This window comes from Molossus molossus, unplaced genomic scaffold, assembly GCF_014108415.1.
Source record: "Molossus molossus isolate mMolMol1 unplaced genomic scaffold, mMolMol1.p scaffold_m16_p_3, whole genome shotgun sequence".
NCBI classification, from domain to species: domain Eukaryota; kingdom Metazoa; phylum Chordata; class Mammalia; order Chiroptera; family Molossidae; genus Molossus; species Molossus molossus.
Genome location: NW_023425366.1, coordinates 10,626,527 through 10,652,525, shown reverse-complemented (window position 1 = coordinate 10,652,525; position 25,999 = coordinate 10,626,527). Strand labels below are relative to the sequence as shown.

At 42.0% G+C, this 25,999-nt stretch overlaps 1 protein-coding gene across 1 annotated transcript in view; it reads right to left on the bottom strand.

Annotated features, from left to right (window-relative positions):
• Nucleotides 1-2,691: 2,691 nt before the first annotated feature.
• C9 (complement C9) overlaps nt 2,692-25,999 on the bottom strand; it is a 35,497-nt gene continuing 12,189 nt past the window's right edge. The window contains exons 5-11 of the mRNA XM_036278858.1: nt 22,834-22,972; nt 18,890-19,219; nt 13,710-13,950; nt 12,081-12,206; nt 8,675-8,853; nt 3,121-3,349; nt 2,692-2,714 (exon numbers count right to left, since the gene is read on the bottom strand). Of these exons, the coding sequence (XP_036134751.1) occupies nt 2,692-2,714; nt 3,121-3,349; nt 8,675-8,853; nt 12,081-12,206; nt 13,710-13,950; nt 18,890-19,219; nt 22,834-22,972 (1,267 nt within the window). The remainder of the gene's footprint in view (nt 2,715-3,120; nt 3,350-8,674; nt 8,854-12,080; nt 12,207-13,709; nt 13,951-18,889; nt 19,220-22,833; nt 22,973-25,999) is intronic.

Below are 25,999 nucleotides of genomic sequence, written 5' to 3'. Positions count from 1 at the left end.
CTCAATAGAAACTTTGCAGGCCAGAAGGGAGTGGCAAGAAATATATAAAGTGATAAAAAGCAAGGACCTACAACCAAGATTACTCTATCCTGCAAAGCTATCATTTAGAATTGATGATCATATAAAAAATTTCTCAGACAAGAAAAAGCTAAAGGAGTTCATCACCACCAAACCAATATTATATGAAATGTTGACAGATCTTCTTGAAGATGAAGAACAAAAATATGAACAATAAAATGTCAATAATTAAATACATATCCATCAATAATTGAATCTACAAAAAAAAAAAAATGTACAAATTGGCTGTTAGACTGAAGAACTTCAAAGGGAATGGGGTGGGTTGGGGCAGGAAGAAATAAACCAAAGAACTTATATGCATATATGTATAATCAATGGACAGATACAATAGTGTGGGGAAGGCAAGAAGGGGGTGGGAGTGGGGAGGAGGGGCCAGGGTGGGAATAAGAGAAGACATCTGTAGTACATTCAACAATAAAGATAAGTTTAAAAAGAAAAAAGATTAAAATAGAACTGCCTTATGACCCAGCAATTCTATTCTGGGAATTTATCCGAAGAAACCTAAAACACCAGTTTGAAAGAATATATGCACCGCTATGTTCATTACAGTGTTATTTACACTAGCCAAGATTTGGAAGCAGCCCAAGTGTCCATCAGTAGATGAGTGAATAAAAAAGTGGTAGTACATTGACACAGTGGACTACTACTCAGCCATAAAAAAGGGAATCTTACCTTTTGTAACAGCATGGAGGGACCTGGAGATTATGCTAACTGAAATAAGCCTCTCAGAGAAAGACAAGTGCCATATGGTCTCTCTCATATGTGGAATCCAATGAACAAAACAACAAGCAGCATAGTGACAGACTCATAGAGAGCAGGCTGACAGCTGTCAGGGCGGTGGGAACTGGGTTGGGGGCGTGGAGGGATTGAGCAAAAAAGGGAGAAAAAGAAAAAACTCATGGACATGGTGATTGCTTGGGTGAAGGGGGTGCGGAGAGGTAGAAAGGGTATAGGAGGAATAAATGGTGATGGGCAGAGACTTGCCTTGGGGTGGTGAACACACAGAACAGTGTACAATGATGTTGTAGAATTGTGCATATAAAACCTGTATAATTTTATTAAGCAGTGCCACCCCAATAGATTCAATAAAAGGACAATAAAACAATTAATTAAAAAATTAAATGCATTCCATATCGAATAACCTTTTCCTTTGCTGTTAAAAAACTTGAATAGTATTTTTAAAATTTTACTTTTTTATTTATTTGCCAATAAGTAGTTTATTTAATGTGATCTTTCAGCAATTATGTACATTCTTGAGAATTTCCACAAGTTGAGAAAAACTAACTTGAATTTATTTATAAATGCATGAAGTGTTAATTAATAAGAATGACAATGGAATTGATATGATACATGTTGACATTTTTTTTTTTTTAATCCTCACCCGAGGACATTTTTTTGTTCAGGTAGAGCGGGAGGGAGAGAGAGGAACAGAGAGAGAGAGAGAAACATCGATGTGAAAGGGACACATCGAGTGGCTGCCACCCGCATGACCGACCAGGGACGGGGACAAACTGCAACCGAGGTACGCGCCCTTAGCGGGAACCGAACCCGGGTCTCTCAGGACCGCAGGCCGACGTTCTAACCGCTGAGCCAAACCGGCCAGGGCCATGTTGACATTTAATTAAATATTTATTAACTTTGATTTTGCATTTTTTCCATTAGTACTTTGAATCTTTCTCTCTTCTTTCTTTCCTTCTTTCCTACTCTCTCTCCTTTCGTCCCTCCCTCCCTCCTCCCCTCCCTCCCTTCTCCCTCTCTCCCTCCCTCCCTCTCTCCCTCCCTCCCTTCTCCCTCCCTCCCTCCCTCCCTTCCTTCCTTTATAGAGCTATCAGATCTTTCCAAAGATCTCAGTCCTTAACTACCATCGTAGCTAATGCATAAAATGGTACAACTAGCTCCCTTAAACAATTTATGTATAGCCTTACCTTATACAACTCATAAGGGTAGATATTAAGTTAGATCATATGAATCACTGTTTTCATTTCTCTCTCTCTCGTGTGTGTGTGTGTGTGTAAAATATGACCCAATAGTGGCAATTTCATACAATTTTTGGTTACAAATACAATAGACTTTTCCCTGTGGACATGCAGAGTTAAACTGGAGAGCTGAGACCAGCCAGCAGAGTGCTGTGCCCATGGTAGGCGCTCAGTAAGGGTTTGCTGAATGAATGAATTCATGGACATATCAGCAAAGGACCAAAAAAGATGCAACTAAGTAAACAGGAATGAAACTGCATGGTACTGTCTTGTGGTAGTGAATGTGGCAGAACCTAGTACTCACACCAAGCACTTTGCCAATTTAGTCTTTCTAACCAACATTCTCTTTTTAATTTAATTTTTATTTGTGAGCAAGAGATTTGTCTTGCCTGTGGGAGGAAGCAGTCCTGGCATATTTCTCGGCTGAGTCTCCTCACTAGGGAAAAAGAAATGGAAACATCATAGGAGTTTAAAGAGGAAAAGAAGAGAGGAGACTTCAGAGATTGGTAGAATTTGCATGAAGCATGTTGCTTTTCATTGGGCAGCAAGGATTATCTCCACGGGCAGCATCTTAAATTAAAAGTCGTAGTGTTCCTGGTGTTTTTCCTTCCATGAGACCCCAGGGAAGCCAACAGCTCTATTTCTCTTCCATTGGTGACACTAGAGAAAACAAAGGGTTGTCAAATCTTAATGATTAACAGGACTTCCACTTTGGGTCCATTCACCCATCTATTTAGTCGTCCCCTCAGCCTGTTATTCCATGGTGTGCCAGAGTCTGCCCCGGCGCTGGGAACAGAAGGAAGTATGGGATATAAGACACATTTCCCAACTAGAGGAGATACTCATCTTATGTAGGGACAGTAAATGTGACTATTGATGAAAGAGAAAATCAGGTAGAAAATAGAGGTCCTGTGTACCAATAGCATGGAATTCGGGAGAATACAAATGCTTTTTGGATGACAAAGCATCAGGTTGACACGTAAGATGGACGAGAGACAGAGTTTTCAAGGTAATAACCCCAAAGTACATACCCTTGTTCCTCATGGTATCAAAAAGCTGTCCTCACCTGGGAGTTCGATTCGTTTACTCTTTTCACAGGCAATCCCCTCGGAAGTGATCGGGCAGGAACACAGGCATCTTCCGTCCAGCAGGTACACAGTCCCCCCGTTTTGGCACGGGTGGCATTTTCGCACACTGTATTCCTCGACATAATCATCAATGGCTCTCTCCAAATGTTCTTTCTTTTGGTGTGCATCTTTCAGCATCACTGGGACCAGATTCTGTATAGGAGACAGCTGCAAGGAAGCAAAAACGTTTTGTTAGGTCTTTTTCCACTGACGGAGCTTGTAGCATTCTCACTGAACTATTTATTCATTAATTAACTGATTCAAAAAATGGAAGGATTATTATCGCCAGATCTGATGGTAGTCTTTAGGACTACTCTAGGGACCAAAATGAGTCATGATCTCTCTGGTCATGGGTGACATGATGGAAATAAGGAGACTGATATTAAAATAATCCTGCAGATAAATTTAAATGGAAACTATGATATGTGCTATAAGGATGGGTATGTGTGTTTTGAAAATGAACAATCGTGGATTTAAATTTTTGTTGGCGTGATTTGTTGGCATACTATTTGGTGAGTCGTTTTGCTGCCTTTCCCCACCCTCTCCTCTCTCAGAAGGTATCCAGACACCTGTCTTAACCAAGAGGAGGTTGGTGTGCAAGGCCAAGTCCAGAATCCCCTGCAGGTCCACTTCTTACTGACTTTTTCTCTAAAAGCCTGAACTCACTGGGAAACTTTTGCTGGGAAATGTATGAGAAGGATACTACTGAAGGAGGAGATTCTTCCAGACGAGGGAGGGGGCAGAGTTAGCATCTACCCCATGGAACAGGAACTAATAATTAGATCTCTGGTGGTTAATTTGGGGAGTAGCAAGCCCCATGGAGTACCCTGGATATTGAGGCCAGGGTTCCAGTTTTGTTAGTGATCCCCACGCACAATCTTGGTATGGAAGGCTTGGAATCACTGGACTCTAAGTGAACATGTGAACGTGACCAATGAGGTTATCAGGGTGACCACTGTCGATTCAATACTTACATACTTCATCTCCCCATCTCCCCAACAGAAGCATCAGGGTTTTTGTATTAATTTAGGCAACAAGGCAGAACCTTCCAGAAACCCATCCAACAAATAAACGAAGGACACATTTTCCAGCATTATGGAAGAACAAGATCTTATTTTCAAATTTAATGAGACTTAAAGAAAGTGGGTAAAATGATTTATTTTGCACAGTTAAATTTCTGGAGTAAGATGCAAAGTAGCTACAACTGAATCAGGGATGTGTGGAAAGGCTTTACTGAGAAAATGACTATTCAGCTGAGATTTGAGGGTGCTGAGGAAGAAAGAGGAGTCGTGCAGTTATACCGCACAGAACTTAAAAAGTTCGTATAGTAGGGGTACCATTGCTTCTTGGCCATTTGGCTAAGATCAAGTACATAGTAGAGGTACCATAACATATTTGAAAACTTGCATCATATGTCCATTAAAATTAAGCAAATTCAATTACGTGACAATAAAGAACTGTTTGAGTGAAAGAACTGTAACAAAATGAGGCCCTTTGGTGACACAGACTTTGAAACGAGAGACCCCCAATTTAAAAGAAATTGGGCCCTGGCCGGTTTGGCTCAGTGGTTAGAGCGTCGGCCTGTGGTCCAGAGAGACCCGGGTTCGGTTCCCGCTAAGGGCACGTACCTTGGTTGCAGTTTGTCCCCGGCCCTGGTCAGTTGTGCGGGTGGCAGCCACTCGATGTGTCCCTTTCACGTCCATGTTTCTCTCTCTCTGTTCTTCTCTCTCCCTCCCACTCTACCTGAACAACAACAAAAATAAATAAATAAAAAAATAAAAATAAATAAATAAAAGAAATTGGAATCTAGAGACTCAAGAAAGTAGAAAGAAAAAGTGTAGCAGCAATTCCCGCAGAAGAGCAATGATGGAGTAAACATTGTCAACTAATCCTCTTACTGAGGAGAATGTGAAAAGCTGAGCATAATAAAACCAAAATTAAAAATCTACTTGAAGACCCTGAAAAACTAACAAAGTGATAAAGAATTAACAAGGTAAAAAAGATCTGGGAGGAGCCCAGCAAGTGTGGCTCAGTGGACTGAGCGTCAGTTCCACGGACTGAGAGGTCCCGGTTCAAATCCCCGTCAGGGCACATGCCCCGGCTGTGGGCCTGATCCCTAATGAGGGGCATGCGGGAGGCAGCCAGTCGATGTTCTCTCTCATCGATGTTTCTCTCCCTCTCTTTTCCTCTCTCTCTAAAATCAATAAAGAAAAACATTAAAAACAAAACAAAACAAACAAACCCTAAATTCTTAGACTCTAGAAGCTTTCCAGATGGAAATACACATTTCCTTTGGGGGAAAATAATATCAACTCAGGTTTCAAGCCACTCCTCTAACAATTTTTAAAGTATAATCTCCAACCTACAATAAAAATAATTGGGTACACAAGGAAACAAAGCAACGTGATTGAGAAGCACAGAAATAAGAGAAACTGGAAACAGCATTTGGGGAAGCCAAGGGCTGAGCCCTCAGGCACAGCATGAACGTGGCTGTGTAAGCAGGGGGGGAGACAGCTTGCAAAGGTTAGCAGAGAACAGGGAGCTATGCTTTTAAATGGAAGATTTAAAAAACTAAACAGATATATTAGAACTTGATATTACAATAAACAGATTCATGGACTGGTTAAATGGCAGGTGTGTTACAACTGAAACAAAGTTAATGGCCTGAAATATAGGTCAGAAGAAAGAATATTGACAATGACGTATGAACAGATAAAAGTTTGAGAAACACTGAAAGAAGGTACAAAACATAAAAGAGTGAGAAGGGAAAAGATCCACGTGATTTGAGTCCCAGAAAGAGAGCTTATATAAAAAGGAATATTTGAAGACTAATGGCTAAGAATACTATAATCCTGGTGACAGACATCAAGATACTTCATTAATAAAATGCAAGGTTAAAATGTTTTTTGTTTTTTGCTTGCACCCAGGTACATCAGAGTAAAACTGCTTTAAAGAAAAACCCACAAAAAAATGATAGAGAAAATCTTAAGAGCAGCTAAGTAAAAAAAACCCATCACACTTTGAAAGTAGACTGATATTTGATTTTCCTAGATATAAAAATATGCCACTAATTGATAATACAATATAAGTTGTTCTAGGACAAAGGGATATTCATAGGGAATTTTTAAAGAGTGACCTTCTAACTTATACCACACACAAAAAACAACAAGGTTTATTGTAGATGCAAATGTTAAACAATAAAGCTTCCAGAAGGTAATATTTAGGAGAACATCTTTATGACCTTGAGGTAGAGAACACCTTTAAATAGGACACAAAAGTGCAAACTGTGAATTAAAAATTAAAAAAAGAAACCAACAACATAATTCCTGATAAGATGCACTGAGAAGGACACAGTATCACTTTTGTGATATTCTTGCCCAAAATGCACAACCTCGATCTACTCTAAGCCTAAACTGAGAGACATTTGACACAAGACATTTGACCAATATCATGAAAAGTCAAGGTCGTGGAAGGCAGGAAAAGCCTGAGGAATTGTCAGACACCCGAGGAGGCTAAGGCGACATGAACACTAAGGGCAGCGAGGTCCTGCTCAGGTCCTGGAACAGGAAAGGCCATTCGGGGGGGCAGGTGAAATGTAAGTGAGGTCCGTGATTCGATGTGAATTTTCTGATTTCGATAACGGTACGATGGCTATGTAAGTTGTTAACATCGGGGGCTTCAGGGGGTCGGGTATATGTGAACTCTGTGCTATTTTGCAATTGTGCAGTTTGTACTATTTCTGCAACTTTATAGTAAGCCTGAATAATTTCGAAATAAGAAGTAAATCAGAGGAAATTGGTTGTCAGAAATATCCTGAAAGGGTGAAAGGTCTCAAGTGAGAGTACACACTGAAAACACTTTGACAGGAGACCCGTCGCACACCCAGAACACAGCACGCACGCCCGCGAACCGGGCCGCCTGCAGTGCCCCGTTACCCCGAGAGGATGCGGGGTGCGGTGCCAGCTCCGTCGTGCTCACTTGGGAGAAAGAAACCACTCACTAGGATTGCCGCATGGGCACAAACAGCACAAGCATGTGGCAGAGCTATTTTGATTTTTAAGGAAAGAAATTTATCTGGTTTTGCCCTTCAAAGGAAAGTCAAGGCCAGATAACTGAAGATACGGGAAGAGAAGGTCGTGGAGAAAAGAGTTTGGGTGAAACAGAAAGTGTTCAAAGAGATAAAGACGAAGGCCATGTGCGCACAGCAGTTTCAGGGGAAACTCGAACCCGGGAATCAAAACCCCACAAGAGGACAAAGCACAATTAAAATGCACTTTGTGAAGTTTCCCCGGACAGCGCCTTTCTCGGATGAACTTTGGCCTTCTGCTAAGTAAGAAAACAGTTCTATAGTTCTTCTTCTATCCTAGCTAACTCCATCTTCCTGTCATCTGTAGACAGATGCGTTTTCAGTGGATGTAGTCTGTCACGGAGTTTGCTAAAACACACAAAAGTGACAATATAGTTCAATATTAAGTACTTAGGTTATTATAATATTAAGTGTTGTATGAATATTATAATATGAACTGTTTAGCTTTCTTACAGGCTTCCAAACTAATTAAATGATTTGTAGCAAAGGTAGTTTGTTGATAGAATGAGTGTTATCTTTATCTCTGTGAAAAGAGAGGTAGGAATGATTTTCATTGTATTAGAACTCTAATGACTAGAACACAGAGTTCTTTAGATACTGATGCCCTTCAGCGCTGGGTGCTGAGCCAAACAATGTAACAAAAATTGCAGGCTAATTGTTCCATGATTGCACATTCTCCCGGAAACCGCTTAGTAGAGCCTGACCCGGGGAGCAGAGGGGACGAGGGAAATGAAAAAAGGAGAACTGAGAACAGGAAAGGAAAGATAAAGGCAAAAGCAACATGAAGCACAGAACTCAGGGCACCTACCCTCTGCCCAAGGCGGGTCACACGTGGGCTGTGTCTTCCAGCGCTGAGTAAGACCACTGAACTTAACGATCACGTGCAGTGAGCAAAACTTAATTCCCAGAGAAACACACGGCCTTGAAATGGAGATTACGGACTACTAGCTCCTGTGAGTTCCCACAAAGGAGACCTTATGAGCATCCCTTTTACTACGACCCTTAACAAATCCGATTCTCCCGTATTGGAAGTGGTAGTGGGACGCCACCCGCAGGCAAGGACAACCAGGGGCAGAGGGAAGGGCATGAACAATTCCTGAGCACCTGTCTTGTGCCAGTCTGTGCTATAGGCTCTGTACCTGTAATCTTATTACATTCTTAAAATAAACCTGGAGCCCTGGAGAATTCAGCGTTGCGGAAGTCAGAAAATAGTACACCTCTCGTGCGGGACAGAGACTTCAGCTCGCGTGGGTTGGTCTGATGCCAACTTGGCGCCTTTCTTCTATGGCATACTTCTCCCCGTTGAGATGGGAGAGCATCTGAATGCTCACGATTGGTCATCTGAACGGACAGTGACAGTGAATAGGAGAATGACAGCTCTCTACTTGAAAGTAAGCAGGCCTTACCTTTTGTTTTGTGAGCACCGGGGCATCACTTAAGGAAGATGCCCAGTTTACAAAGTCGGTCACGTCAATGTTCCTGACTCCGCTGAAGAGCTTCTCTTTCAGTTGAGCTGCATATTGTTTGGTTCCTCCTTTTATAAATAAAACGACATCATCTATGATGCCGTCCCCGGTGATGTTTACTAAGAAGAGAAAGACGATGTAAGTCAAGCATTTTAAAAAATTCTCACCTGAGAATATTTTTCTATTTATCTCAGATAGAGTGTGTAGAGTGTGAGGGAGGGAGGGGAAGGGGGGGGGTAGAGAGAGAGAGAGAGAGAGAGAGAGAAACATTGATGTGAGAGAGACACATCGATTGGTTGCCTCTCAGATGACGCCTATCAAGGTTGAGGACAAACTGCAACCGAGGCATGTGCCCTTGACTGGAATCGATCTAACCCATGACTCTGGTCCTTGGGCCGATGCTCTAATCGTTGACCCAAACCAGCCAGGGCTGAGTCGAGCATTTTTAATTCTGTGATATTAGATAAACATTTATTACTTTTTATTTGTTTATTTTTTATTCTCTCTAGAGGACTTTATCTTCAGGAAGAGCAGGAGGAAGAGAGAGGGGGGAAGAGAGAGAGAAGAAACATCAATATGAGAGAGACACATTGACTGGTTGCCACCCACACGACCCCAACCAGGACAGGGGACAAACTGCAACTGAGGTACGTGCCCTTAGCGGGAACCAAACCTGGACTCTCTGGTCTGCGGGCCGACGCTCTAACCGCTGAGCCAAACCAGCCAGGGCTGGATAAACATTTATTGAACCCCTTTCATAAAGTATAGTCTAATATATTTATTGAATCTTACTTGTAAATATTACTTATGTAACTTTTCCACCCCAAATCTCCAAGGGCAATTTTTATTAGTAGACTTCAATCATCTATTTAAAAAAATAAATAAAAATGGTACTGTGATTGAGATGCACTGGTAATTCAAAGGTCACACTTAAGCATGTGTGCACAAAAGGACTAAACACAACTTTAAATGTGCTATAATGTCTTGTTGTTGTTGTTAATCTTCACCTGAGGATATTTTTCTTTATATATATTTTTTCCTCTATTGATTTTAGAGTGAGAGAAAGGGAGAGGGAGAGGGAGAAAGAGATAGAAACATCGATGATAAAGAACGTTAATTGGCCACCTCCTGCATGGCCCCTAATGGAAATTGGGCCCACAACCAGGACATGTGCCATGACCGGGAATCAAGTCAGCAACCTCTCGGTGCAGGAGTCGACACTCATGGGCCGCACCGCTGGGCCGGAGGATATTTGTCTATTGATTATTTAGATAGAGTGGAAGAGAGGGAGGGAGAGAGACAGAGAAACTTTATGTGAGAGAGACACATGGTTGGCTGCTTCCTACACAACCCTGACTGGGCTGGGAACTAGCCTGCAACCCAGGTACATGCCTTTGAGACTGGGAATTGAACCCATGACCCTTCGGTCTATGGACCAACACTCTAACCACGGAGCCAAACCGGCCAGGGCTAAATGTGCTATAATGTTTTTGTTGCAGACTTACCTTCATCATTATATTTCATATTTGTTTGCTTTAAACGATTTTAATATTATAAAAAAAAAATTTAGGGTTCAGGAAAGACTAAAGTGGAAAGCAAAATTTCTTTCCATCTAAAATCCCTATTCACCTCTCCCTCATTCTCTCTCTCTACACTAAACCACACACACACACACCACACACACACACACGTACGTTTTTATTGAGTTTTTAGATAGAGAGGAAGGCAGAGATAGAAACAGTGATGTCAGAGAGAAGCATCCATCGGCTGCCTCCTGCGTGCCCCCCACTGGGGATTGAACCCACAACTGGGGCATGTGCCCTGGCTGGGAATCAAACCAGGACCTCTCAGTCCATGGGATGACCCTTAATCCAATGAGTCACACCAGCCGGGCCAGGCTAAACCACTTTAAACAAACTTTTGTGAATCTTTTAGACTTGTGAATTCTTTGAACTGAAAAAAAATTTCAAGATGATTTTTTTTTATCCTTCCTCATTTTTGTAAATGAGAAAACTGAGACTCAGGGAGTTGGGGTGACGAGCCCCACGTTACAGTCAGATTAAGGGCAAAATATTGAAATGATGACAATTTGATGACAAGTTCAGCTTTTCTTTCAGTTCATCGGTGGCTTTCAGCCATGGCCACGTGTTAAGGGTTGCTGTGCTTTGACCAACACCAGGCTTGCTTCTTTCTGCTTCTCTGCCATTTGCAGGTGAGTCTCAAGCACCTGTATTTCTGAAAATGCTCCGGTTTTTCTGATTAAAAACCGAGAACTCCAGCACTGCCTCATCAGCGGTAATATTTTTACTAATGATATTTATATTTTTAAAAGGTTTATGCAATGACTTATGTTAAAGTTGGATTAGGGATTTCTTTTTTCAGTTTTATTGAGATATATAATTGAGAAATAATTTATATATATATGGCAAAATAATTACTAGAATGAGTCTAGTTAACATAAACATTTTTTTTTCTTGTGATGAGAACTTTTAGGATCTATTCTCTTAGTTACTTTCAAATACACCATACAGCATTGTTAATTGCGTATAGCGATTATGTTATACATTACACCCGCAGTACTTACTTATCTTGTAACTGGATGTTTGTACCCCTTGACCAACTGAGTCAAGGTGAATTAGGAATTTCTAGTTGGGTGGAATTTTGAATGAGAAAGAGGGTTTTGGCTTTTTCCTTTCTTAATAGACACATATAGTACTGCCATTAGTTTATTCAGACCTTCGTTAAAATTAGAGGCAGAGCCTGGCCGGTGTGGCTCAGTGGTTGAGCGTCGACCCTGCACCAAGAGGTCGCTGGTTCAGTTCCCAGTCAGGGCACACGCCCAGGCTGTGGGCCTGATCCCCAGTGGGGAGCATGCAAGAGGCGGCCAGTTGATGTTCTCTCCCATTGATGTTTCTATCTCTCTCCTCCCTCCCTCTCTCTCTAAAATCAATAAAGAAAACTATTTAAAAAAAACAAAAACAAACCAAAGTATGGTTAACTTTAAAAAAAAATTAGAAAAAGAAAAGAAAATTTTTTCTCCGGGTATTTGTCTACCATTGCCATCTTAGAGGTGCAAATCTATAGTGACCACGGTGTGAACAGCGCCCCCTAGAGCTGCACACTGCACCATCCGCACATGGCGACACTGACGAATACATATCCATGGGTTGCTTGTGTTTATAATGGTTCGGAAACCACTGTAAAGATAAAACAGTTTTTAAACACTTCTAGTTTTTTTGTTTTTGTTTTTAATAAAGAGGGTAGACACTAAGAGGGCTCATAGCGATGGGCAGTGCTCATTGATAGGACCTCCCTTTTGAAACCTAGGAAGTTAAGCCATACTTACCAGTTTTACCATTAACCTTCTTCACACACTTATTTTTATCAACTCCTCCTTTGACTTCAATTACAACATTCACAGATATGTCCACATTAAACCCGAGGCATTTCTTGACATCCGTTACTTCAACGCCTGTTTAATGTATTTAGTGGAAAATTATTAGATAATATTTATCAATATCATACATAAATTCCAGTTTCGCTCTTTTCTCAGAAACATCCTTGGATTCCTAGACATTATTACTGAATGCAAATGCAAGGTCATATCTGTCCTGCTTTGTCCTTGTACTTGAATCTAGTGGCCTCCTTTTGACTTCGCTTACCAACTTAATGGCAAAGGACATATAAGGGTATCCCTTGTTTAAAAGGGACATAGGTCATACTAAGTTATAGTTCTAAGATTAAAGTTTTCAGCCCTTCGAAATTTTTCACCCACGAAGTCTTAGCCTGAAAGGTTCCCTGTGATTTGATCACAGCTGCCGAGCCTTTCTCTACTGATTTTCAAATGACTCGAGATGGCCTCTGGTCCCCTGCCCCATGTGATCTATCGGTGCAGTGTGCCAGGCAGGCCTCAGGGACCTCACCAGGCTCCCTTGCAGGCTCAGCCCTGTGAGGCGGCATCAGCCAAGCATCGCACAGGCCACTCCCCCAGGCAAGGCTTCTGCCTGCCCCAGCTCGACGGAGGCATTCAGAGCAATTGCTTCCGGCCATGTCATACTTATATGACTCATGATGTGTTTACAACTGTGGGACAGTGTCAGGCTTTAAGGTCATGGATACATCGCACTCTTCACTCGATGCTGCCACGGGCTACAGGGGGAGCCAGGGAAGTGATTCTCGGCAACACGTCCCTCCCTCAGAGACACACCGGAAATGTGAGGGCAGAGAGCAAAGCCCCGCCGGCATCTCCGACCTCTGTAAGGAGTATTACAACTCGCCAGAATTATAAAATAAATCCTTAAACTGTATTACCACAGTGCCTTTGCATCTTTAGGCCAGGAGGGCAGCTATGTGGCGCAGAGACCTACCCTGTGCATGTGGCAAACGCAGGTGAAGGGCCACGGCCTTCTTTCTCTGGTTTCAAGTGCGGTCAGACACCTGCTCAGCACGGACCCCACCCCACTACCACCAAACGATTGGAATCGTCATCGCATAAAGTAAAACGAATTTTCTACCCTTGCTTTAAGATGCTAGACTTATAGCATGTTAACATTGTTTCCCTCCCTTCTCCCTTGGAGACAATTCAGAACGTTTCCCTTCTAGCACTGAAGAATACTTGAAAGATAATGACACATATGATTGAAAGGGTCTACCGAATAAGAAATAGGTTATACACACTATGCCTCTCATACTTTCATCTTTTAAATAGACCTTCACGACAAGGAGCATCACCAATGATATTAAATTGCAATACAGTTTCTGCTGCTGACTCGTGCATGAGCACGTTGTCTTGTTTGAGGTAGAAGTCCCTTTGCTGTTTGGTACAGTTTTAGGTGTCAAAGGGCAGGGACAGCGTGCTCTCAAAAAAGCAGTGGACATGACTCTGTTCTAAAGTCTGTAACCGTTGACAGAGGTCAGCAGTAGGAATAATGGTTGGTTAAAACATTAGAAGTTAGAGCTCTATTTCTAGATATACCGTTTCTCTTCATGGCAATGTTATCCAGAACATATATCAGTTCATATAATCCTCCCAGAGACCCGGAGCTACTGTAGTGAGTTCCGTAGGTTTCCAGGAACGCAAAATATTCCCCCTTTTCATAGGTAGTTGGCAGATTCTTTAAATCATCCAAGAAAGTTGGAGCCAGCACGACATTTCGATTTTTCATCACAAATCTTCCTAGATCCACTTCTCCTTTCACGTGCAGAAACGTTTTTTCCTTTGTTGTAGAGCAGAAGAAAATAAACATGAGTTTTATTACCATTATTTCAAATTTAAAAGTCACAAAATTAGAAATTTCCACAGGCAATGCACTTTTTAGCAGTGACGGTACGATATCGTTTTAACCCAGTGGAACGGCAAGCTTTATTTATTTATTTTTTATCCTCACCCGAGGATATTTTTCCATTTTTTGTACAGATAGAGTGGGAAGGAGAGAGAGGAAGGGAGAGAGAGAGAGAAACATCGACGTGAAGGGACACATCGAGTGGCTGCCACCCGCACGACCAACCAGGGCCGGGGACAAACTGCAACCAAGGTACGTGCCCTTAGCGGGAACTAAACCCGGGTCTCTCCGGACCGCAGGCCGACGCTCTAACCGCTGAGCCAAACTGGCCAGGGCGGAACGGCAAGCTTTAAATACTCCTAATCCCAGCTGTTGGTGAGCAGGTGCCGCTGCCGGAACCCCTCCATGCATCGCTGGTGGCAGTGGGAAATGGTGTGACCACTTTGGAGAACTGTTTTACAGTTTCTTATACAAGTAAACACACGGCATCCCTATGGCCAGTAATTCCACTTTCAGAAATTTCCCTAAGATCAATGAAAAAGCAGGCCACAAAAAGACCTGTATAAGACTTTTATAACAGCTTTAGTCAAAAGAGCTTAGAGCTGAAAATGACTCAAATGTCCATCGACAGGGGAATTGTAAACAAATTGTAGTATGTTCACATGAAGGAATACTCGTTAGCAATAGAAAGAAGTGAACTGTTGATATATGCAACAACATAAGTAAATAAAACATATTATGCTGGGTGAATTAAGTCAGGCACAAAAGAATATATATTGTATTGTTCCATTTATATGAAGTTCTAGAACAGGTGAAACTGAGTTATTATGATTGGAGAAATTGGGTCATTGGTTGCCTCTCAGGTCATAGGGAATTGACCTCAAAGGGCATGAGGGACTTTTCTTGAGGTCATGGACATGTGCTATATCTTGTTTGAGGAGGTGGTTGCACAGGTGGATGTAACAGTCAAAACTCACTTTCTTGTATGCAAATTATACCTCATTACATTGATTAAAAATGTTAATGATGGAAGGAAATGTAGACATTCTACATGCAATCCAATCTTTTTATTTGGTAGATGAAGAAACTCTGATCCAAAAGTATTAAGTTATTTGTCCCAACTGACACAAATAGTCTGTGGCAAAAACTGGTATTAAGAGCCTATGTCCCAGGTCTCTCTCTCTTTTCTACTATGTCCTCTTGATCTTTGATAACAGAGGTGGAATAGACAATGTTTTACGACATGGGTCTCAGGCCAAACTAACACAGCTCCCCAGGATGATGGCTTAAATTTCTGAGAGAAAACTGGAGTAGGGATGAACTATGTGATTCAGTGCTGTAGACTGACCCAGCCAAAACGGAATTACAATTGGCATCCATGATTCTGTAGATGATTCTTTTAAGATTCTCCTGCTGTAGTTGTGGTTGGCACATGTTGATTGCTTGGGAGTTAAAAACATTTAAAGGTACATCTCAGTGTATATGAACATCACACTAAACTTTCTGTGTTCTGGAAGTATAATTGTTTACACTGCCTAACTTAACTGCAGGTGATAGTGAGTGGTTCTGTCTCTAACAAAAATCCTAAAGGAACTTACTGTATCTATAATAAGTCATATGAGTTCTCCATCTGATGACTTGCGTAATAATTCTCAGCGGAGTTTCAAAGATGCACAAGACATATTTGGATTCCTTTGCAATTGTTGCTACAATTAGATATATCTCGTCAGAAAGAGGTTATGTGCTTTGGCTCAAATTATTTTAGAAGTAAACCTTAGGTCATTCCTATTCAAACACACTATTGTTTCTTCCATCTTACAGGAGTTAACAAAAAAAACCCTCTTGACCTCACTTTTCCAAACATTGCTACCTATATCTGTGTCTTCTTTAGAAGCAAAATTCCCTTAAAGAATTTTCTATACTGGCTATTTCCAATTCTTTTCTCCCCAGTTTCCCTGAAATCTAATCCAGTCATGCTGCCGCCCTTATAACCAGACACAACTTCCCTTGTTGAGACCACCAATGACCTTCAAAATGCTAAAGCCCGTGATTGCATTTTAGTCCTCATCGTCTTCGACATACATGTTAGTATACTTGACACAATTTCTCACTCCTTTCTCCTTGATATCATTTCTTCTCTTACTTCCTAGGGAAGTGCTTCTCAAACTGTAAAGTGTGAACAAGCCAACTAGAGAATCTTGTTAAAATGCAATTCTGATTTAGTAGGTCTGGGGTAGAGCCTGAAATTCTAGTTTCCCAGTGATGTAGATGCTGCTGGTCCATGAACCACACCGAGTAGCAAAGTTGTAGGGTGTTACTGGCCACATCTTGCTTTCCTTTGCTGGCTCCTCCTCTTTCCCCAGACTTTCCACTGAAGTGCCTTGGATTTTTGTCTCTGAGCTTCTCCTTTATATCTACATGAACTCTATTAGTGGTCTCATCACATCCTATGACTTTAAGCACCATTGATATATCAACAACTCCCAAATTTATAGCTCAAACTCGACTTCATTCCCAAACTCCAGAATCATAACACCAAGTTCCCATTTGCATCTTCAATGCAAGGTCTAATAGACATCTCATCCTCATCCTTTAGTTAGCTTAATCTAACTAAAACTTAAGCACTGGTGTTCTCCTCCAGACTTGTTGTATCTGAAGTTTTCTCTGTCTGAGTTGATTGGAGCTTCATCCTTGCATGTACTCAGGCTCAGAACCTCAGTCAAGTTTGACTCTACAGCTGTCCTGTCTGAACTACCATCATCTCTCACCTGGGTTCCTGCAATAACTTTTAGCCAACCTTGTTTTTCCTCTTAGCTCTCATAATTTTTTCTTAATAGAGTACCAAGAGTAATCATTTAAAATATATTAGGGTCTCCCTGGCTGGTTTGGCTCAGCAGTAAGAGCATTGGCCTACGGACCAATGAGTTGCGGGTTCGATTCCGGTCAAGGGCACATACCTCAGTTACAGTTTGTCCCCAACCCTGGTTGGGGTCATGCAGGAGGCAACCAGTCGATGTGTCCATCTCACATCGATGTTTGTCTCTCTCTCCCTCTCTCCCTTTCTTCCTCTCTCTCCCTCCCACTCTATCTGAACAAAAATGGAAAAATATCCTCGGGTGACAATTAAAAAAAAAAAAAAAATATATATATATGTATGTATTAGGGTCTATTAGTAGTCTATGAAAAAGATTCCAGTAGCCTCTCATATTACTCAGAGAAAAAGAAAACTCTTAAAATAGGCTTTGAGGTCCTTTATGACCTGGTTCAAGATAACCTCTCCAACATTTTCTTCTTCTGGTTTACTTTGGCCCAATGGGCAGGTGCGTTCCCATATTAGAGATTTTTCTCTAAAAGTTTCTTTTGCCAGCTCGATTATCCCAAATATAACTATTTGGTCATATCCTCTCCTTCAAATATTTGTTCAGCTCTTACCTCCCCAATGAAGCCTGCCCCGAGCTTCCTTTTTGTTGCCACCCGCCTCGCGCTCCTGATTGCCCTCATGCGCTCTATTTTTTCCATTTCATCCCATAGCACTTATCAGTGGCTAAATGCTATGTAGCTTCCCTTTTTGCTGTTGTGTTTATTGTTTGTCTCCCCCTGCTGATCCACAAGCACAGGACTAGGACTGTTTGCTAGTTTGGTTCACAAATGGATTTCAAGCACCTGGGGCAGGGCTTGGCCACAAAGCAAGTCGACAAATAAATATTTGTTGAACGATTTAAAGGATTTGCCAAATGCACACTTTAGGTAGGTGTTCATGTGAATATAGGCAAGGTACAGGCCCATCTAAAACAATTATATCTTTAGACATAACATAAGCACTACGAGTGAAGTATTATTATTTTCAAAGTGAGAGAAGGGTGTCTAAATAGGAGATTGTGATATCAAAAAAGGAAAAATGATCTTTTTTTTTTTATTCCTCACTAGAGAATACTCTTCCATTTATCATTAGCTAGAGTGGGAAGGAGGGAGAGAGAGAGACAGAGAGAAACATCGATGTGATAGGGCCACATCGACTGGTTGCCTGCCACAGGACCCGACCAGGGCCAGGGACAAACTGCAACTGAGGAATCGAACCCATGACTCATCGGTCCGTGGGCCTATGCTCTAACTGCTGAGCCAAACTGGCCAGGGCAGAATGAGCATTTTATAAGCATTATATTTATTACAGAAATTATAGTCTATTCCAATAATAATGAAACTTTTGAAATATGGCTAAAATGTTAAAAAACAAACACATTTTTAAAATCTAAAATTAAAGGTATAATTACAAAGTAAACAGACCGAGTTCATATGCAACGTGTAGAATTTTATGGCATTGTTACTTTAGAGACAACTTATAGTAAGTACAGGGTCATCATCTTAAGGCACTGCAATGAATTACCAAAATTATACAGTATGATTTTCCACTGTAATTCTGAAGACAGCTTAAATCGAACAGCCTGTTTCCACAATCTCAGTCAAAAAGTAAGCCAAAGAACTTCTATGCATATGTGCATAACCAATGGACACAGACAATAGTGTGGGAAGGCAGGAGGGGGTGGGATTGGGGAGGAGGGGGTCAATGGGGGGTAAAAGGGGCGACATCTGTAATACATGATAAGTTAAAAAAATAAGTATGCTCTGAATTCCGAATACACTTTTCGTCTGTTCACTACCACCAAACATCTCTGACTATTACTCAAGATTTCATATTGTACTTCCCTCCAGTCACCGTTCTTCCTGACCTTCTAGCAGCATATTGGAGGATTTGTGGAGTATTAATTTTTTCTCTCTCTTATGAGCTCGATCTGCTCTAAACACTTAAAAGAGGGAGTTTGGTTCGTTTGAAAAGTATCCCATTGTGTTCTCTGTATGAAGTGTTCAGTCTTACCTTCCTGGAAGAAAGTAAAAGCAACCGCTGGTAGGTTTCATTTCGGGAATAACTAAATCGAAACGAACTGTCAAACTTGACGGGAACACTAGGCCCCGGGGAGTCTTTTTTTTCCGAAGGACTTTGGTGTTTGCTGCCAGGCGGCCCATGTGCATCCATGGCATTTCCTACCGACGGAATTTTGTCTTTAACTGCAGAGAGTATTTCAGTCGGTGTGAATTTCAGACCTAGATGTGCACCAAATTTTGATGTTGTCTCCTGGATGATGAATTTGACCACTTCAAAATGTTCTTCATATTTCTCTGTTCTGAAATTTTTATCAACCTTGGTCTAAAAGAGAATAACAAAGTGTTGCAAAGAACAACATACAAAACCCACCCACAATAAACACAGAAGCCTCCCCCACCCCTTATTTGGAAGGCAGTGTGGCCTGTAATGGAGGTATGAGTCAAAGTGCTGAGATGAGACGGCTGGCGTCACACACAGGCCCCACGACTTGGAGGACAATGCGACGACCTCTGTCTGCCAAGTCTGACTCCTAGTCTGTGACACAGAGATACTCACCCACCTGGCCCACAGGGGACAGTGAGGATTCAATGAGACCATGCACATGAAAGTTTCAGAACTTAGCAAGCTTTCAAAAGTTAATATATTAATAATTAAAAAGCAAGTTGCGTAACAGATGCACAATATACTTCCACTTGTGTATGAAAATGACAGGAAGAAATGATAAAGCGAATCCTTCTGGACGGCTTATGGGCCAGGGACGGTTTTGTGCGTTTTACACATGTTAATTAGCTTAAGTAGAGAGGCCAGGACTTGAGACTTGAACTATCTCTTAACCTTTACATTCTACTGCCTGTAAATAAATAAGTAAATAAATAAAATAAACACCTACACATATACATGGAAAATCCCTGGAAATACAGACAGACGGCTAGAATTCTGCCCTCGAGCAGTGGACCTGTGACCCGGGAGTGTGGAGGGGGAGCACTTTTTCTTGCATAATCTGTTGTGCTGTTGGGCGCTTTGGTCCCCCCCGCGACATTCATTTTTACGTGGAAACAAAAACACCTCTGAAACAAACAACCTAGTTAAAAATGAAAGCTTCCAACTAAAACATTCTTCGCCAAGTCGGCTATTGTCAGGTACCAGTGGGAGGGTTGTTAATCTCCATGGTTGAGCTCTTTCCAGAGGTCCCCTGAAAGAGGGTGTTACACTGTCTGGGAAGGAGACAACCCTCTCTTGTCAGGGGCATTGATTAGATTCAACAGCATGCACTGGGTGACTGTTCTGCACAGGGAATGCTATGGTCTGAATATTTATGCCCCTCCCATTTATATGTTAAAATCCTAATGCCCAATGTGATGTTTTAGGAGGTGGGACCTTAGGGAGGAGCCTGCATGAGTGAGGTTAGTGATCTTGTGAAGTGACCCCACAGAGCTCCCGAGCCCCTTCCATCCTGTGAGCACACAACATGCGATCTGTGACCCAGAGAGGGTCCTAACATGACCACGCTAGCACTCTGGACTGTGAGAAATACCTTTCCGGTGTTTCTAAGTTACCCCCTCTCTGGTATGTTGGTACACCTAAAGTTAGCATCTATAACGGGCAAGGAAAAAATGCATATAATTTTCTTTAAAGCAAGGCCTGCTGGGGAAATTGTTCAATGTGAGGAGGAAGTGTAACCTAACCAAGTCACTTCCCTGCTTAAACTATTTCAGTCTTCCCACTGCTTAGAAGATAAAGTCTGAACTAGACTTATTCCAAGCTAATCTCTCCTGACTATGCTCAAGCCCTCTCGGCACCTTTCTCTCTTTACAGCCTATGCTTCTTCTCACCACAGGGCCCTTTTATACTTTCTGAATGTTCTCCAACACCACCACCCCTCCAACCTCCCATAACACAAACACCGTACACACTGATACACATCCTCTCACACACATGCGTACTAGACCCCTTGCCCTGATTAATTCTTACTCCTATTTCAAGTCTTAGCTTCAACAGGGAGGCTTTTCCTGATCCCACAGACTAATACATCCACTTTCTATTAGCTCTCATGACTCTTCTTTTGAAATAGAACAAAATGAAAAACCCTTTCCTCTTATAATTTCTTATTTAATAGGCCTTCAGATAGTAAACTCCAAGAAGTCAGGGACAATATCTGTCTTATTCCCATGCTGCAATATCGCCTAGTAAATTGCCTGGCATGTAGTAGATGCTAATAAAAATGTATTCAATTTAATATGCAGCTCCAATATGCTAATGATAATAAATAACATTTATTGAGTACAAACAAGCTTGGCTGTTTACTTTCCAAGACCAGAGCATACTAGAACAAAGGGTCACCAGCAGTAAGAGCACCAAGGAGTTGATCTGGGACTTGAGCAAGCCTTAAGCCAACTCCGTCGGTCGGCACCCTTCCTCAGATGGTACCACATAAATATTCAGGTCCACATCTTCCTTTCTATAATCTTGATGGATTCATTTGGAGCATCAATCTGATCTGAGTCTATAAACATATAAATATTTATACTCTTCACTTCTCCCACTTTGTGTGAACATGGGCTAGTTCTGCTGCGAAAACATTCCTGCTTGATCATGGGATGCTTCTCTGAACTCCGCTGGGATGTCAGCAGTATACGTGGAGTGCACCACCTCTGCTTTGTAAAATTCAAAACATTCTGAATGAGGAAGCACATCTGTGTCCAGGGTTGCAGATAAGGAGAAACAGGGCGACTACTCTCCAAATGCAGCTTCAAGATCTGTCCCGGAACCTTACCAGCCCTCCCCAGTGACTACCTCTACAGAGAAGCTAAGAGTTTGGGCACAGCAACTAAGACAAGAAAACTGGATGATGTAGACCTAAGAACTAAGAACAAAATAAAGCAACACAACAACCCTTCCTCCATCAGGAGTGACAAAGGTCACCTTATCTTCGGTATATTGTTTTTAAGAAAGTAGAATGTATAACCCGTTCTAGAAAGATCATCATTTTAACCTAAAAAAAAAAAATTTGCTGAAAGGAGGTAAACCTGGAAAGATGGAGAAAGATCATTAATTCAAAATATTCCCTGAGACCAATTCCCTTCTGAATTAATAGGAACAAAAAATATGACAATGTGGTCACATGTGAGAACAATGCCAATCGAATAGTCCAGACTATTAACTACAGCTATTTAAAAGTATATGTTTCTTGCCCGGCCAGTGTGGCTCAATGGATTGAGTGTTGTCCCATGGACTGAGAGGTCTCAGTACAATTCCCAGTCAGGGCACATGGCAGGGTTGCAGGCTCGATGCCCAGTAGGGGGCGTGCAGGAGGCAGCCCATCTATGTTTCTCTCTCACATGGGTGATTTATCTCACATGCATGTTTCTATCTCCCTCTCCTTTCCTCTCTCTCTAAATCAATAAAGAAAAACATATTTAAAAAATAAAAATAAAAAGTAAGAGTGCAGGCGACTTTCAGGAAGTCGGGAAGTTTGGAGTGGCAGTTGAGGAACAGTGTCACGAGAGCTAGAGGGGTTTGAGGTGAGTGACAATAGCCACTCACATGAATCAAGCTGGCTTTGAGTTACTGAAGAAAAACAAGAGTCAAGTTTTCATTAATAGGCTGGAAAACCTAACCTTAAGTAGCGTGAACGCCGTGTACTCAATCCTTACATCAGCACTAATTGAATTTTCAGTTTTATCAGAACCGTAGACGATTCTTGGGTGATTCTAGGTATTTGCCGAAACTATCACTAGGCAGGTGCCTGTTACCGAGGGTTCGCTGTGGTCTGCTGTGTCTTTTCTAAGCCGAGTTTTACCTCCTCTTCTTTAAGTCAATCTTATCTTCACATGAAATTCCTAGCTACTAAATTTTCCCCATTGTTTACTATTAAACTCACTGAAGCAGCTTTCAACTAAAATGGGAACCGCGTGTTTCCTTCTGAGGAGACTTACTTCGTAGGTCAGACTGGCCACGTTCCACGGTTTGCGGTAGTAGGTCAAGGTGTTTCCATCCCGAGTGCGGTCGCACTGTCCGTTGTAGAACTCGTTGTCGAAAGGCGTGTTTAAGGGCACCAGCCCTAAGATGTTGATCCTGGGAAGGAACACAGGAGCATGGGTCAGGGAGACACCAGGAGCTAGTGCAAGGCAGCCCTCTGCTGCTGGGGACAGGGGCGCTGGCTCCGGTCCGGGCCACCCAGCGAGTGTGGTGTAATCAGGGACAGAGGCGAGGGCCCCTTCGCCTCTGCTCTGTGTCTCTGGCAGAAGGCAGCCCTGAGGAAGGCCTTGCAGGCTCTCTCAGGCAACTGGCACCCTGTGAAGAGCGCAACGAAAGAGGCGCCATAAATGCAGAGCAAGGGGCCAGCAGGCACCTGGCGTCTTCTTTTTTATATGCATTATATTATTCATTATACCTCAATTACCGCAACTCTCAGCTGACCGCCCTAGAGAACTAAGAGCCAATGCTGTAGTTCCACCCATTTAAATTATTTGAGAACACAGCACCTCAGGGGTACATACAACAGACACGGGCAATGTTTAACCCGTGAATCAACACGGGGCTCCTCAGCTCTGCTTCCTCGTTAACCTCAGCCTTTCCTCTGGTTATCTCACTGCTTATCAAGAACCTCAGTCCCTCCGGGCTTGTCTTTATATTAGTCCCGTGTTTCCAAGGCGAACCCTAACGTTTCAGCATCCCAGCCAGACATTCTCAGAAGTCCTACTTTTTTTTCTCCCAGAGAAATGGGTTCATGTGGCAAGCTTTCATTCAGAAACAGGGAGCCTGTGTAGCTCTTAAGAAGGTAAGTTTGATGTGTAGACCTAAAGTCAATACGTGGACAAGAAGCAGCTCATTCTTTGTTCCTCGTTGCCGTCTAAGCCGCGTCAGGAGGCAGCGGCCCAGGCCCGGGAGGCCAGCCTGAGCTCTGAGCCTCACGTCTGTAACTGCGCCGGGCTCCAGGGCGGAAACGCTCCCGAGGCTCCAGACCCCATTCCTGCCTCCCATGAGCTGGCTCACAAATTGAGACAAGGGTCGCAAGGGCGACTTATCCGAGTGGGAATGGCTTATATAAACCCAATTCTAATGCAAAAATAAATAAATGAATAAATAAATAAATAAATAAAAGGATATTCTTCCAGTGGGTTAGTTTAAAACAACATCTTTATATGAATAGCACATTCTTAATAAGCTTTGAATCTACAAAGAAAATGAACATTATAGCTCAACTTCAGTGGGAGGCAAATTAAGAAACGAATTCTTGCTCAAGGCTGACCTTAGAGTTAAAATGAACCACTTCTCTCTTAGTGGATGAATATTACTTATTGCTTTGAAGAAAACAGACAGGGTTCAGTATCACTTTTATTCCTATGTTATTTTTATAGGAATAAATGCTGAGAAACTTGATTCATATAAAGAAGTAGAGAAGAACAGAAGAAATTGTGTCATAGTGATGTCAGTTCTTTGATCTTCTGAGTTTTAGGCCAAGACTATTCTTTCATTACGTGCTCGTCTTTCATCAAAAATTCTTTTTGTAGTCCCTTATCTGACAATTCATTAGGATATTTTTAATGTTGCTGATGAAAAGAACTTGAGACCCCCTGACTTACAAAGCTGGAGTCCAGTTGGGTGTTAACATTTGAGTCGTCGCTCATTGTCCATCCCATTGTGAAATGTGAGCTGGGCGAGGGGTGTAGCCTTTTGCAAAGTGGGAGGTAAGTGATTGTAGAAGGGGAGGTGAGAAAGGAGACTGGTCTCGACAACTTGAATGCCACTGAGTTGAGTTTATAAATTTTATGGAAAAAAAAATATATGTACACAATTGAGAATTTACCATGGGTAAGTAACTAATAGTTGAGGAAACTATTATCTTAAAACATACCAGTCTCCCCCTTGGAAAGTCTTTTTTTTTTTTGTTAATCCTCACTGGAGGATATTTTTTCCATTGATTTTTTTTTCCAGAGAGAGTAGGAGGGAGGGAGGAGGAGGAGGAAGAAGAAGAGAAGAAGGAGGAAGAGAGAGAGAAACATCAATGTGAAAGAGGCACATTGATTGGTTGCCTCCCGCACATGCCCTGACCAAAGTGGATTGAACCTGCAACCCAGGTACCTGCCCTTGACCGGGAATCAAACCAGCCACCCTTTGGTGCATGGTGGATGCTCTAACCACGGAGCCACATTGGCCAGGGCTGGAAAGTCTTTTTGCACCTCATGGTACCCATATCCCAGTTTATTGATTTACAGCTCAGCAAGTCGACCAGTTGATTGGATCCATCTGGAAAGTTACCATGAAGGTGCTCCAAGGTCTGAAGCACAATTAAGGAAGAAATGTCTCAAAACTTTTGACTGGGTTCCACCACTACAGAGACAGCCAGTCTAGTCTAGAATGAGCCAGTTTCTTTCTGCCAAGAAACATGAAAACCTCGCATGGATCGAATGTCATTGCCTGAGAAATAAAAAAAGGAAAACGTGTTCTTTGGTAGCACGCGGAGATGCCTGTTTTCACACCTGCATCTAGAACCATGGGCAGCGCCAACTCACCAGGTGAACTGAAGAGAAAGTCCCTCCACTGAAGAGTTGGCATGGTTAGATCACATAAAAAATAACTCCTTGCATTGTACATCATTTGCAGCTGGTTTGGATTTATACTCCTCCCGCCCCCCGCCCCAGTGAACACGTGAAGGGTTAGGGATTTCCCTAATCATTTCTGGAGCATCTCAGATGTCTATAAGACAAGAGGCTGAAATGTTTGTGATACAAGTGGATTCTCCTGGCATAAGAATTTAAATGAGAGTCCTTCCAAATAAATAAATAAATAAATAAATAGCCCTGCACAAGTAAAAAAAAAAAAAAAGTATAAATTAATTACTATGAGTACTTGTGACTTTCATGTGTAAAAGAATCTGACTGGATAGGACTGTTGATAAGACTTGTGGAGGCTTCCAGACTGGATGGTGTAGAAGCAGTTTATAAGCATGTTGCTATGATTAGGATGTTTACATCTATTACCTGCACTTCAATGTAGTCCCATAGCTCTGTGTTGAAGTCATAGAGCTGTAGTAAATCAATATGTATTATTAATGGTATGGAAGGATATCGTAAAAATAATAAAGCGTGTTATTTTGAT